General features: G+C 40.9%; 1 protein-coding gene across 7 annotated transcripts in view; it reads right to left on the bottom strand.

Moving 5' to 3' along the window:
* Window positions 1-12,220, bottom strand: part of LOC125450691 (ephrin type-A receptor 5-like) — a 313,119-nt gene that overhangs the window by 284,308 nt on the left and 16,591 nt on the right. For all 7 annotated transcript variants that reach the window (XM_059643652.1, XM_059643659.1, XM_059643658.1 and 4 more), the window contains one exon: window positions 11,896-11,960. In XM_059643652.1, coding sequence (XP_059499635.1) covers window positions 11,896-11,960 — 65 coding nt within the window. The remainder of the gene's footprint in view (window positions 1-11,895; window positions 11,961-12,220) is intronic.

Raw genomic sequence — 12,220 nt, 5'->3', positions numbered from 1 at the left:
GCCTGTTCCTGCCCCCGCCAAGCTCATTTTCTCTGACCTTAACCCCATCCTCTCTCTACTTCTCCAGACCCAACCATCTACATCTGCAATTCCTCGGATACCCTCCACTATATTAACAATTTCCAGTTCTCTGGCCCTAACTGCCTCATGGATGTCCAATCCTTCAATACTTCCACCCTCCACCAACATAGGCCGAGAGCTCTTGACTTATTCCTCGACCAGAAGCCGAAACACTCTCCATCGACCACCACTCTCCAGCCTGGCTGAATTTGTTCTCTCACTGGACAACGTCTCCTTTAATTCATCTCACTTCTGCCAAGTTAGAAGAGTGGCTATGGGCACCCACATGGGTCTCTGTTGTGCCTGCCTCTTTATAGGGTATGTGGAACAATCCTTGTTTCAGTCTTACACTGGGCCCCTCCCACAACTCTTTTCATAGGACATTGATGACTATTTCAGAGCTGTTTCATGCTCCTGCCTGGGCTTTGTGAAATTTGTTCATTTTGCCTCCAGTTTCCACCCCTCTATAACTTTCACGTCATCCATTCTCAACACTTTCCTTCCTTTCCTAAACCTCTCTGCTTCCATTTGAGGGAATAAACTGTCCATTGCCATCCACTAAAAAGCAACTGACTTCCATTGCTACCTTCCCTACAGCTCGTCACACCCCACATCCTGCAAGGTCTCTATCCCATTCTCCCTTTGCCTACATCGCGTCTGCTCAGATGATGCCACCTTCCCAAACAGCACCGCTGACACGGTTTCCTTCTTCCATAACCATGGTTTCCCACCCACTGTAGGTGACAGGGCCTTCAACAACGTCCGAACTTCCACTCTTGCCCCTTCCCATCATCAACATCCACACTGAAAACCAGAACAGAGTATATTCTCCAACTCAGAACACAGACAGTTAAATGTTGAGAATATATGCAGAGTCTGCTCTGGAAGAACATAACAAATTGAAATGTAAAGCAGAGGCTTGGATAAATACTTGACAAGGGTGTTAAGGGATTACGGTGATGGAACAAAAACTAGGATTAAGAAACTAGACCTAGAATTGCATAGTGGCTGCAATAAAGTGAATGATCTACTCCTATTCTTATGTTCCATTGCACAGATCACTGACTTTTGTATTGAACAGTAAACCTGGAGCTGGTGTAAGGATTTACTACCTGTACTGAATTTCTATATGATGAATTGTTGACTGCCCTGGAGTTGACATTTTAGAATGAGAAAGATACTAATCTGGATTTACACTAAAGAGTCCACTGGCACAACTGAACTTTTGCCCACATAGCTAAAACAAAATCCCTTAACCTTAAAGATGAGTAATTAGTAGTGTAAAGGATCTTCAAATAATTAACATGGAAACTAAGCACTATCCAACATAAGTTATCACATTATTACACTACAAAACAAAAACTTTCTTCAGCAAACAAGCTCCGATGATTCCCGAATTTCAAATCTGTCACAGATAATGAGTGAGTTACTATTTAAACAGAATGAAATGAAGCCAGGTGGTAGGTAGTGTATGAGAAATCTATTTATAATTGAAGTCAGCTTTTCAATAGCTCTGATTAGGAATCCATTTCCAAGTTTCTTGCCCAAACGGAGAATGTAGCCAAGCTGAAGGACCAGAACTGTCAGAGGATTTCTAGTTAAAGAGGCCTAGCTGGGGTCAGGAAGTTTGAATTCTATGTTGCTTCCTGAGGATTTCAGCAACGATAGAAATGATACAGTCACCTGGGAAAGCTGCAACGCAGGTCTTGAAATTATTAACTGGAGGGTCCTGTAATGGCATCTGAGCATCTGAAATGAGTCGATGATTTGCAAGGGGATGGGGGAAGGTAGGGACCCCACCAGTTACTGGTGGGCCACTGATGATAAATGCCCAACTGGCAACAGGAAGTGGGCTTGTTTCAGGAGGCTGCATGAAACAGCCAAGCATTGCCTTTAATGTCTGAACCTCCTGAGGCATTCATGCTCACACATGCTCAGACAGCTGATCTTCTGCCTTGGAATCTCATCTCCTGGGAGCTAGATCTCTGGGTCTATCCCCTCTTCCTGTTGAGCAGCATGTGGTAGAGCAGCTGGAAGCTTCGCTGCAGGCTGTGTTACTCCTGCTGCTGTAGGTAATAATGGTGATGCTCCTCTTTTTCCTCAACAAAAGTCCAAGGCTGAACCAAATGCTCGAGTACATGCTGATGGCAGGGATGAGCACGTTAAGTTGAATGAAGTGCAGGACAAGTGATGGAAATCACCCTACATGCAGTGCAAGTACATATTGAGAAGAGTCATGAGCACCTGCCTCCAACCTAGTCCTGAATACAGCTATTCACTTTCACTACCTAGAGGTTTCCCAGCCTGTCTGTTTTTTTTTGGTTTCTGAACAGGTACTCTCGCCTTGTCAACTGTAGTGAGTTCTATGCAGCTCAGGATACCTTTGTACTGGTTGTAAGAACCAAAATTTTAGGTATTGAAACTTATTCATTGCCTTTTTGGGTATTTTAATTTTGTAACCCGACAACTCTGCCAGAGGAAGTTGTGGAGGCTGGTACAATTACAACATTTAGATTAGATTAGATTCCCTATAGTGTGGAAACAGACCCTTTGGCCCAACAAGTCCACACCGCCCTTTGGAGCATTCCACCCAGACCTATCTCCCTATAACCCACACACCCTGAAGACTACAGGCAATTTAGCACGGCCAATCCACCTACTCTGCACATCTTTGGGCTGTGGGAGGAAACCGGAGCACCCAGAGGAAACCCACGTAGACACAGGGAAAATGTGCAAACTCCACACAGACAGTTGCCCGAGGCTAAAATCGAACCCAGGTCCCTGGCGCTGTGAGGCTGCAGTGCTAACCACTGAGACACCGTGCCACCCAAATTTAAAAGGCATCTTGATGTGTGCATGAGTAGGGTTTAGAGAGAAATGGGCCAAATGCTGAAAAATGGGATGATTTAGCATAGCTAGTTGCAATGGACAAGTTGTACCAACAGATGTGTTTCCATGCTGTACAACTCAATGACTCTATGACTCCATAACTCTTTGGGAGATTCCCAAACAGCTGGAAACCTGCCCAGGAAGTGTTCCTGACCCAATGCTGCCTTTCAAGACTTTAGACCACTGCCCATAGCTGAATCCATTCCTCTCCCACCCACTTCCATCTCTTCCCATACCAGTTAAAACTCTGCCAATACTCAATTATAACATGAATTTTAAAAATGTTATTTCAAATTACAGATCTTCTACCTCTGTTACATATCACTTTCTGCTTTATACAGATCTCTAACCAGTATGGGTAGTCCCCAAATTGTGAACGAGTCCAGTTCCGGAATACACTCGCAATCAATTTGTATGCAAGTCGGAACACAATGCACAACTATGTAAACAGGAAATGTTAATGTGTCCGTTCTTTAAAATTAAAACCTTGTATGGAATTGCGTTTGGAAGTACGAGCATTCGTGAGTTGGACATTTTATAAACTGGCCACTGCCAGACAGTATTGTGGCTGTTTGTTACAAAGTCTTCAGCTTATAATAAGAAACCTGAACTTATGACAGACACAGAAGGAAGTGCTTTAGTAAACACAGTGCATTTGACATTTTTGATTTTGATTTGATTTGATTTATTATTGTCACATGTACCTCAGTACAGTGAAAAGTTTTGTTTTGCATGCAGTACAAGTAGATTATACCATTCAAAGTGGATAAGGGTAATAGAACAGAGTGAGGATTACAATGTTACAGCTATATAGAAGATGCACAATGACTAAAGGCAACATTAAATTTGAAATTTGCGAGGTTATTATCTGTACTAGAACGTATATAGGTTTTTGTCCTAATTTAAGGCTACATTTGGATGACATCATCCTTTTTCTTTTTGAAGTATAGGTGAATATTTAAGGAAATCAGTTGGGAATGGGAGTTATGCATCACTACCAGTCAAATGCTCCTGGCTTTCATATAATGAGGAAACAATGAGAAAATTACAGGCAAATAATCATTGATCTTGTTCAGGTTCCATCAGAATTGTCTCCCATGAGGGGTAGTTCTCAGAAACAATAAACTATTCCAAGCTGCTTTTTTCTCTCTTGTCTCTCCAGGAATCATGCTGCAGATGGCAATTGATCTTTTTCTTAAATGTAAAATCCATTCCATATCGGAAGCCATACAATCTATATTTCAAAGATTTGATTTGTGCATCACCTTGTCTAAAGCAAATTTGCCACAGTCCTGGGCACACATGCAAGTTCAGATGAAGTTGAATTTAAGCTGCTAGATGGTTTGAAAGTTACTTTGGAAGACTTGTCACAAATTAAGGAAAATGGCCACAGGAAATGTTAAATTGACGATGGATATGTGGCAAATGAGACACTGTGGCCTGGGTGTTCTGATAACTAGATAGTTGTGGGAGCAGTGCTGATTTAAGTTGAGTTCTGCACCCTGTAGAATCCGAACACAGCTGAGTTGTGGAAATTGAAGATTCCAATGGACAATTCCTTGCTTCTGGAAACCTCTGAGGAAAAACACTCAACATCAAAAGAATTCACAGTGTTCCACTTCCATAAATGTAACAGTTACCCAGGCAAGGTCAGGCAACTATTAACCTACTGTAGATAATAAAAAGTGAGGCTGGATGAACACAGCAGGCCAAGCAGCATCCCAGGAGCACAAAAGCTGACGTTTCGGGCCTAGACCCTTCATCAGAGACCTCTGATGAAGGGTCTAGGCCCGAAACGTCAGCTTTTGTGCTCCTGAGATGCTGCTTGGCCTGCTGTGTTCATCCAGCCTCACTTTTTATTATCTTGGATTCTCCAGCATCTGCAGTTCCCATTATCACTGATAAATATTAACCTACTGTATTTGCTGCTCACAGTGCGGTCTCCGCTACACTGGGGAAACAAAGCACATACTGGGTGACCGCTTCACAGAAAAACTACATTCTGTCCACAAAAAAAGACCCTGAGCTTCTAGTTGTCTGCCACTTCAACACACCACCTTATTCCCTGGCCAACATTGCTGTCTCGGGCTTGCAGCAGTGCTCCAGTGAAGCTCAGTACGAGCTGGAAGAACACCACCACATTTTTCGCTTGGGGACTCCATTGCCTTCTGGCCTCAACATCGAGTTCAACAATTTTAGAGCTTGAGGCCATGTCCCTACCCTAACCCCACAAACCAAGCCGTGTTGTCACAGGGGTTGCTACCGCAAACAACCCATTGTAAGCTACTGATAGCCCCCATTAGCAACTGTTCATTCCCCCAGACTGACTTTTAATCACTCCTTTGTCTGTTCAACTGCTGTTCTCTCTCTTTGGGCTTCGTCTCCACCTATGGTTTACTAAACACTACAACCTACCCTGGGCACCATCATTTTTTTAATAAATATCAGCCTTTTCCAAGCTACCATCAGTTCTGTAGAAAGGTAAATGAACCCAAAACATTAACTCTGGTTTCTCTCCACAGGTTCAGCCCAAGTTTGCTGAATTTTTCCAGCAACTGGTGTTCTTGTTTCTGATTTCCAGCATCCACAGTTATCATCATAGACTCCCTAGTGTGGAAACAGGGCCTTTGGCCCAACATGTCCATACTGACCCAAACAGCATCACACCCAGACCCATCCCCCTAAATCTAGACATCCCTGAACAGTATGGGCAATTAAGCATGCTAATTCACCTAGCCTGCTCATCTTTGGACTGTGGGAAGAAACCCATGCATACACAGGGAGAATGTGCAAAGTCCGCACAGACAGTCACCCAAGGGCGGGACTGAACCTGGGTCCTGTGAGGCAGCAGTGTTAACCACTGAGCCACCATTCCATCTCTGATCTCAAAATGCTCATCCACTGTAACATCCTTGCCCCGTCTTAAATCCCAAGAGGAGACCGAGTTGTGCCCCTGAAAGTATACTCTGCATTTGTTTAGACCTATTATATTTAAAGACAAGAGGCAGGGGTTTGGGGATGACAGAAGAGGAGACAAGCAGTTAGACAGACTGGGCTCCATCTCTATATATACGGTCTCCTTTAAACCACACACACCACTTCTTTCGCATTTTATAAAAAAAATTATGCGTCTATTAAGCTGGCCCCGAACTTGCAATATTCTCCCAGCCCAAACTACACCTGACCAGATCTCTTCGCAATCCTGCACGGTTCCTGGCCACCTCGCATGTTTATCTCACACAACCCATCTACCACCAGCCTGAACAACGTACGACCCAACGCATACCTCCCCTCCCTGTCTCTCCACCTAGCACCCGATTAGCGTTGAACCTTTAGTCAACTGCAATGCTTACCTCACATTTTACCGAGCATACGTATCCTTTCACAGCAGGTGCGAAGTGGCTTACTGTTCGGCTGGACGTTTAAATCTCAGAACACAGCATTCTGGCTGCTGCAAAAGGCGCATGATATAACTTACTCGATTATCCTCCACTGCTGGTGAACCAAGTCGATTTCAACTGCACTCTGTATTTCTAAGGGTGCAGTTCCTGACTAGAAGTGCAGAGCACAGTACAAACATAAAGGATGGAGTTGAAATCTGAAGAAGGGCCCCGACCCAAAGCGTCAACTCCCCTGCTCCTCTGATGCTGCCTGGCCTGCTGTGTTCCTCCAGCTCCACACTGTGTTATCTCTGACTCCAGCATCAGCAATTTTTACCATCTCTGAGCTGCAATCTGATTGTGAATGACACTCCATGGAATTTCCGGACCTATATTTACACCGTTCCTTCGTCTGTGAAGCCTGAGTTTGAATTCAATTCACTGCTGGTGGGATGAAGCTGCTGCTAATTGCAAAATGTCCTGTATGAAGCAAATTTCAGGACTTTTTTTTCATTTTTCATTTTTCATGGTGATGACTGTCCAGACTACAAAATTGGCTCAGGGTTGAAACAAATTTAACAGAGAAATGTTTGAAAAAGCAGCTGGTGAAGGAGACAAAAATAGAAGTTAGTGGAAAAGCTCAGCATGTCTGGCAGCATCTGTCGAGGGAAATCAGAGTTAACGTTTCGGGTCAAGTGACCATTACTCAGAACTGATGGCAGCCAAGAAAATGTCAGTTTATATGCAGAAAATAGGGTTGGAGGGGTATAGGTAAGGAGCAAGTGTTAGGTGGAGATAGAGCCCAAAGAGAGGGAAGAACAGCAGGACAAACATTTGAATAACGATCTAGCTGGGAGGTAAATAGCTATTAATGGTAACTGCTAGTGGGTGGTTTATATTAGCGGACTGTGTGATATCACGACCTGGTCTCTGGCAGCTGGTTTGAGGACATAGCAGAGCCCAAGCCCTAAAATTATTGAACTCAACATTGAGTCAAGAAGGTTGCAGGGTCCAGCTGAAAATGAGGTGTCATCCAGCTTGCACTGAGTTTCGCTGGAACATTACAGCTAGCCTGAGGCAGAGATGTTGGCCAGGCAACAGGATGATGTGTCAAAGTGGCAGGCAACTGGAAGTTCAAGGGTTTTTTTTGTGAACTGAATGCAACTACCCTGCAAAGTGGTCACTCAGTCCACACTTAATTTCCTCAATGTAGAGGAGACCACATTGGGAGCAGCAAATGCAGAAGACTAGATTGTGTGAAGTGCAGGTGAAGCGCTGCTTCACCTGGAAGGTATGTTTGCACCCCTGGATAATGAGGAGAGAGGAGGTAAATGAAAATGTGTTGCACCTTCTGCATTTGCAGTGAAAGGTGCTATGAGGCTGTGTGGGGGAGATGTTGGGGTGAATGATGAGTAGACTAGGATGTCCTGGTGGGAAAGCTCCTTGCACTAGCCAATCATGATTCAATCGGCTCAAATTTCCTGGACTTCTGAAGTAGGCATCCAGCTCTCCCATCTAAAATTTAAAATATTAAAGTTGCAATCCTACACTGTTTGTGGAATCCTATTGCAGTTCTGATGTTCTCCAGTTGAAGCATACACTTTGCCCATGGAACTGTGCATCAAGCAGCTGATCCACAGCCTTTAATGGGACTGGTGTAAATTTGTCAAGCAACGTTGTAAAAATTACATTAAAGTTATATGCAATTCAGCAGGAACATTCCAGATGTTCCTGGCCCACCAAAACCTTTCATTCATATCATCATCATCATCACCATCATTCATATCATCAAAGAAGGATAAATTTCTGGCCAAAATAATTCAAGTCTAACTCGCTGCCATTTCTTTGTGCATTATACTTGAAATCAATCTTATGTTTCTCCCAGAGTTGAAGCACATTTGTTTTATGTAAGTTTTACATACATTGTTTTCTTATAAGTTTCCGACATGGCAATGAGTAACTAGCCAGTAAAGTAGAAGCCACTACGTGGTGTGCTATGTTATAAGCTTCCTGGTTATTTAGCTAACCACAGGTTAAGTGAGAACGAGCAAGTTATTTTTTCACTGCCTCTCAACGATTTGTCTTAAATCCCAGTTACTGTGACTTAATGGAATAGATGGAGAAGTGTTTGAAAACCATCAAACCATGTCACTTTCTTACCTTCCTTAATATACTAGAATTTAATAATGCAAATAAAAAACTGCTAAATTCAAAGCTACAATGATATCGATGGATTTAACACATTAGGTGGCACGTACTTGAAAGGCAAATGGAAGTCAGAAAGGATTTGTGGGGGGGCAACTAGCAGACTGTTGTTTGCAAGGTTATTTCTTTCACATCAGAGCACAATTGAAATCGTGTAAATTCGAACACCCCAACACTGACACAAGGGAAAAAGTGCTGATCTTAATAGTATTATTTGGCCAGCCTTTCAGCTACCACCTCCCAGGACCAGTGAAAATAGGATTTTTAGCAAAATTTGTATATGATTTTGTATTGTTTACGTCATTTCAAAATAGAAACTGTGCTTTATGTAACAATTACATACAAGCTTTTTGATCACCATAAGAGTTTTTAACAGTGCACATAATTTATTGTGGTTAATATCTTCAAAGATTAAATTGAATTTTGCGGTACGGTAATAGAACCTACTGTGCAGTAATTTTCATCCAGTGAGTTACACAATATGAAAGGCAATCCATTTTGTTTTTACTCGCAATAAAGCATCGTTGTCAGATTTTCATTCTAATCTACAATCTTTTTAAAATGCACTGTGAAATTGCACATTTTTGGGAACTAAGTTCCATTTGACATTTTGTCATATGATAAGATGTCTTCATTATCTTCCCACTCCAAACAGCCACATTAAAAGGCATCTATCAATACTTCTGGAGATTTTTTTAGTTTTATTTTGATTCAAAATTATATGCAGAGTGCCTGGCTGAGACAGCTTGCACTTGACTTTCTCATAGCTGTATTGTATCTGTGAATCTGCACTTAAAATGGGCAGCAGCAACATCACAATTTGAGATATTCTGTCTTTTTTTCTCAAAGCATCTCCAGTCTTTTCACCCACAAAAATGGTGCCAAAGTTACGACAGGGCACCAGCATGTTCTTGCAAGTCAAATTACTAGAGTTCTCTGAACAGTTTGATGTCAACACGTACTACATTAACAGCTACTCTCAAATGGGCTACATTGTCGAAGGAACTATTATTGCAATTCAAGGTTCAAAATGTTTGCTCCTTTAAGGGATCTCAAACTTTTCCGTTGAAGGAAGATTGCAATATGCCAAAAACAAACATAAACATTGATAGACACTTAGTGCAAAAGAATTAGACATTGCAAATTTTGCACATATCGGGACAATTAACAGAAGTCCCAGTGTTAAGGGAAAACAACGATGTACCAAACGAGAATGCTGACTGGTTGGCAAGTGGACTCTGATTGATAAGGCATTAAAGCAAAGAATGATCATTTAGTTGGTGACTGAAAATATATTCCAAGTTTTGTTTAAATTTGAAACCAATTCCAATTGTTTCAGCATTAACCTGAGAAATGAACCAGAGAATGGTTCATATTTATCTTGTTGAGTTTAAACAGGTGAAGAGTGTGTTTGCATTATTTTTGACCATATCCAACCAGCATATTTTTGCAAAGTACAATTTTGATCATCAGACGTGACTCCACAGTTGGACAACATTTGCTAAATAGTTCAGAGTGTGCGAAGGATTATGCTAATATACAATTTACAACTTTTCAGTCATACTTCCAGTATAGTACACTTGTAGTTACTAGAAGCTGCATATATAAATACACAGGGCCATGTTCGTTGAAGATAGAAATAATTCGTGCGTGTAGTGTGCCTGTTTCAATTCAACAAACCTGTTGACATCCATTCTCTGGTTCATTCTCCTAGCATTCTCCTTGGACATTCAAAGTTAAGCTGCTTTGTTTAAAATTTACATAAAGCTTGACAGTTAATTGTCAGTTACCATCTAACTGATGCATTTCAGTGGCAACACTTCTACCAATCAGAGTCCACTTGCCAACCAATGAGTCCTCTCCTCTCATAGAACTTAACTGTTGTTTTCCATTTACATTGGCATGTAATGTTTATTGTTCTGGTAAGGGCAAGAAAAGACGCTTCAATAAATGTTTTTTTTAGAAACAATAAAAAATTGGTTTTAATATCATTCAAATTATTTGTAGCTTTAATTGTCAAGTTGCTTTATATTTTTAATGTGAGAATTTGCCATGTTGAAATTTTTATTACCTTTTACACTTAAAGGCTGGAATTAAATTTATTTTTCTGACAATGTAAACAATTTTCACCAAAATTCAGCAATTTTGAGATGCTCAATTTTATATTCTTTTACAACAATTTGTTCTGCCATCCAAATTATTCCATTTAAAGATTTTACATGTTATATTTCAACTAAATACAAAAACCTGTGAATAGTACTTCCTCTGATATACATTCATTAGTGCACAATAAAAGCTTGAAGAATATGCAGCAAGAATGAAATTCAGAACGAGTTTTATGGTTTCCCATTCTGCAACTTCAAACATGTCTTCAGAAAAGCACCGTCTTTGAAGTTATGGAATTAACAGATTTTGTTATTGCCCATCCCTTAATGCCCTTGCAAAGATGATGGTAAATTGTCTCCCAAAGCCTTGGTAGTCCTTGGGGGCTAGGTACACCAGCTAGAAGGGGAGTTCTATAATATTGGCCCAGAAACAGCAACGTAGTTCCAAGTTAATTAAGATGAGTTCCAATATACAACAACTTGTATTAACATAGCATCAGCAAAATCACCTAAAGCCCTTTGCAGAATCACAATTAGACATTGACGCAAAGAAGGAGACATTAAAACAATGACCAAATGCTTGGTAGGTTTTAAGCACTATTCTTAAATGAGGAACAAAAACTGAAATTGCTGAACAAACCCTTACTGAACCTCAAACGTTAACTCTGACTTCTCTCCACAGATACTGCCAGACCTGCTGAATTTTCATTGCAATTCCTGTTTTTGTTTCCAATTTACAGAGTTTACAGAGGTCTTTTGTTTTGCTTTTTCGTTTAGTCTGAAATGAGGAAATGTAGATGGGGAGTCAATGACTTTTAGAAAAGGAATATCAGGCCTAAGGACCCAGACAACTGAAGGCACAACTGCCACTGTGGGTAAATCAATGCAGACATGCACAAGAGGACAGAACTATGAGAATTTTAAAATCAAATTGGTGGTGAATGGGAGCCAGTGTGAGTCAGCAAGAATGGTTGATACTTACATAGGCCAGTAGTGTGTAATTATAATATTTTGGAAACTTTTTAAATAGCGCAGCCTGATTTGTGACTGCTCAATATTGCTGCCATTACTTCCACATGGAAACAGGACATGTTGAAATGCATCTTGTGTGACAGATCTTTGCGTCTGGGTAAGTCTTGTACAAAAATATAATCTCAAATTACCTCATGATTTTTTCTTATTTTAGACCTTGAAATAGATCCTTAATATATTGGCTGCAATGTAACTAGTGGCAAAGAGTTTGTTGAGACACTTACCCCATTCTTTGGATAAGCGATCCATCCCAGATCTCCCATTACAGCTCTGGAGTCTAGTAAATTAACTGTAAAAGCAAATAAAAGAATAATCAAAAAGAGGTTTACATTAGTTATGAGCTGCAAACAGAACCAGCTGCTGACATATTAAGAAAACCTGAGAGAAAAATCTAACAGCAGGAATTCATCTTAAGGAGAATGTAACACACTTGCACAGATATCATTTCACTCACTTCAGTTTCATGTGCAGTGATATTCAATTAGACATCAATATCTTTAATAGTATTTGAATTACCATAGATCGTGTTGATCTGGGACACAATTCAAA

The sequence above is a fragment of the Stegostoma tigrinum genome, chromosome 3 (genome assembly GCF_030684315.1).
Source record: "Stegostoma tigrinum isolate sSteTig4 chromosome 3, sSteTig4.hap1, whole genome shotgun sequence".
Lineage (NCBI taxonomy): Eukaryota > Metazoa > Chordata > Chondrichthyes > Orectolobiformes > Stegostomatidae > Stegostoma > Stegostoma tigrinum.
Note: the sequence above shows the minus strand (reverse complement) of the source record. Positions and strands in the feature narration are given on the sequence as shown.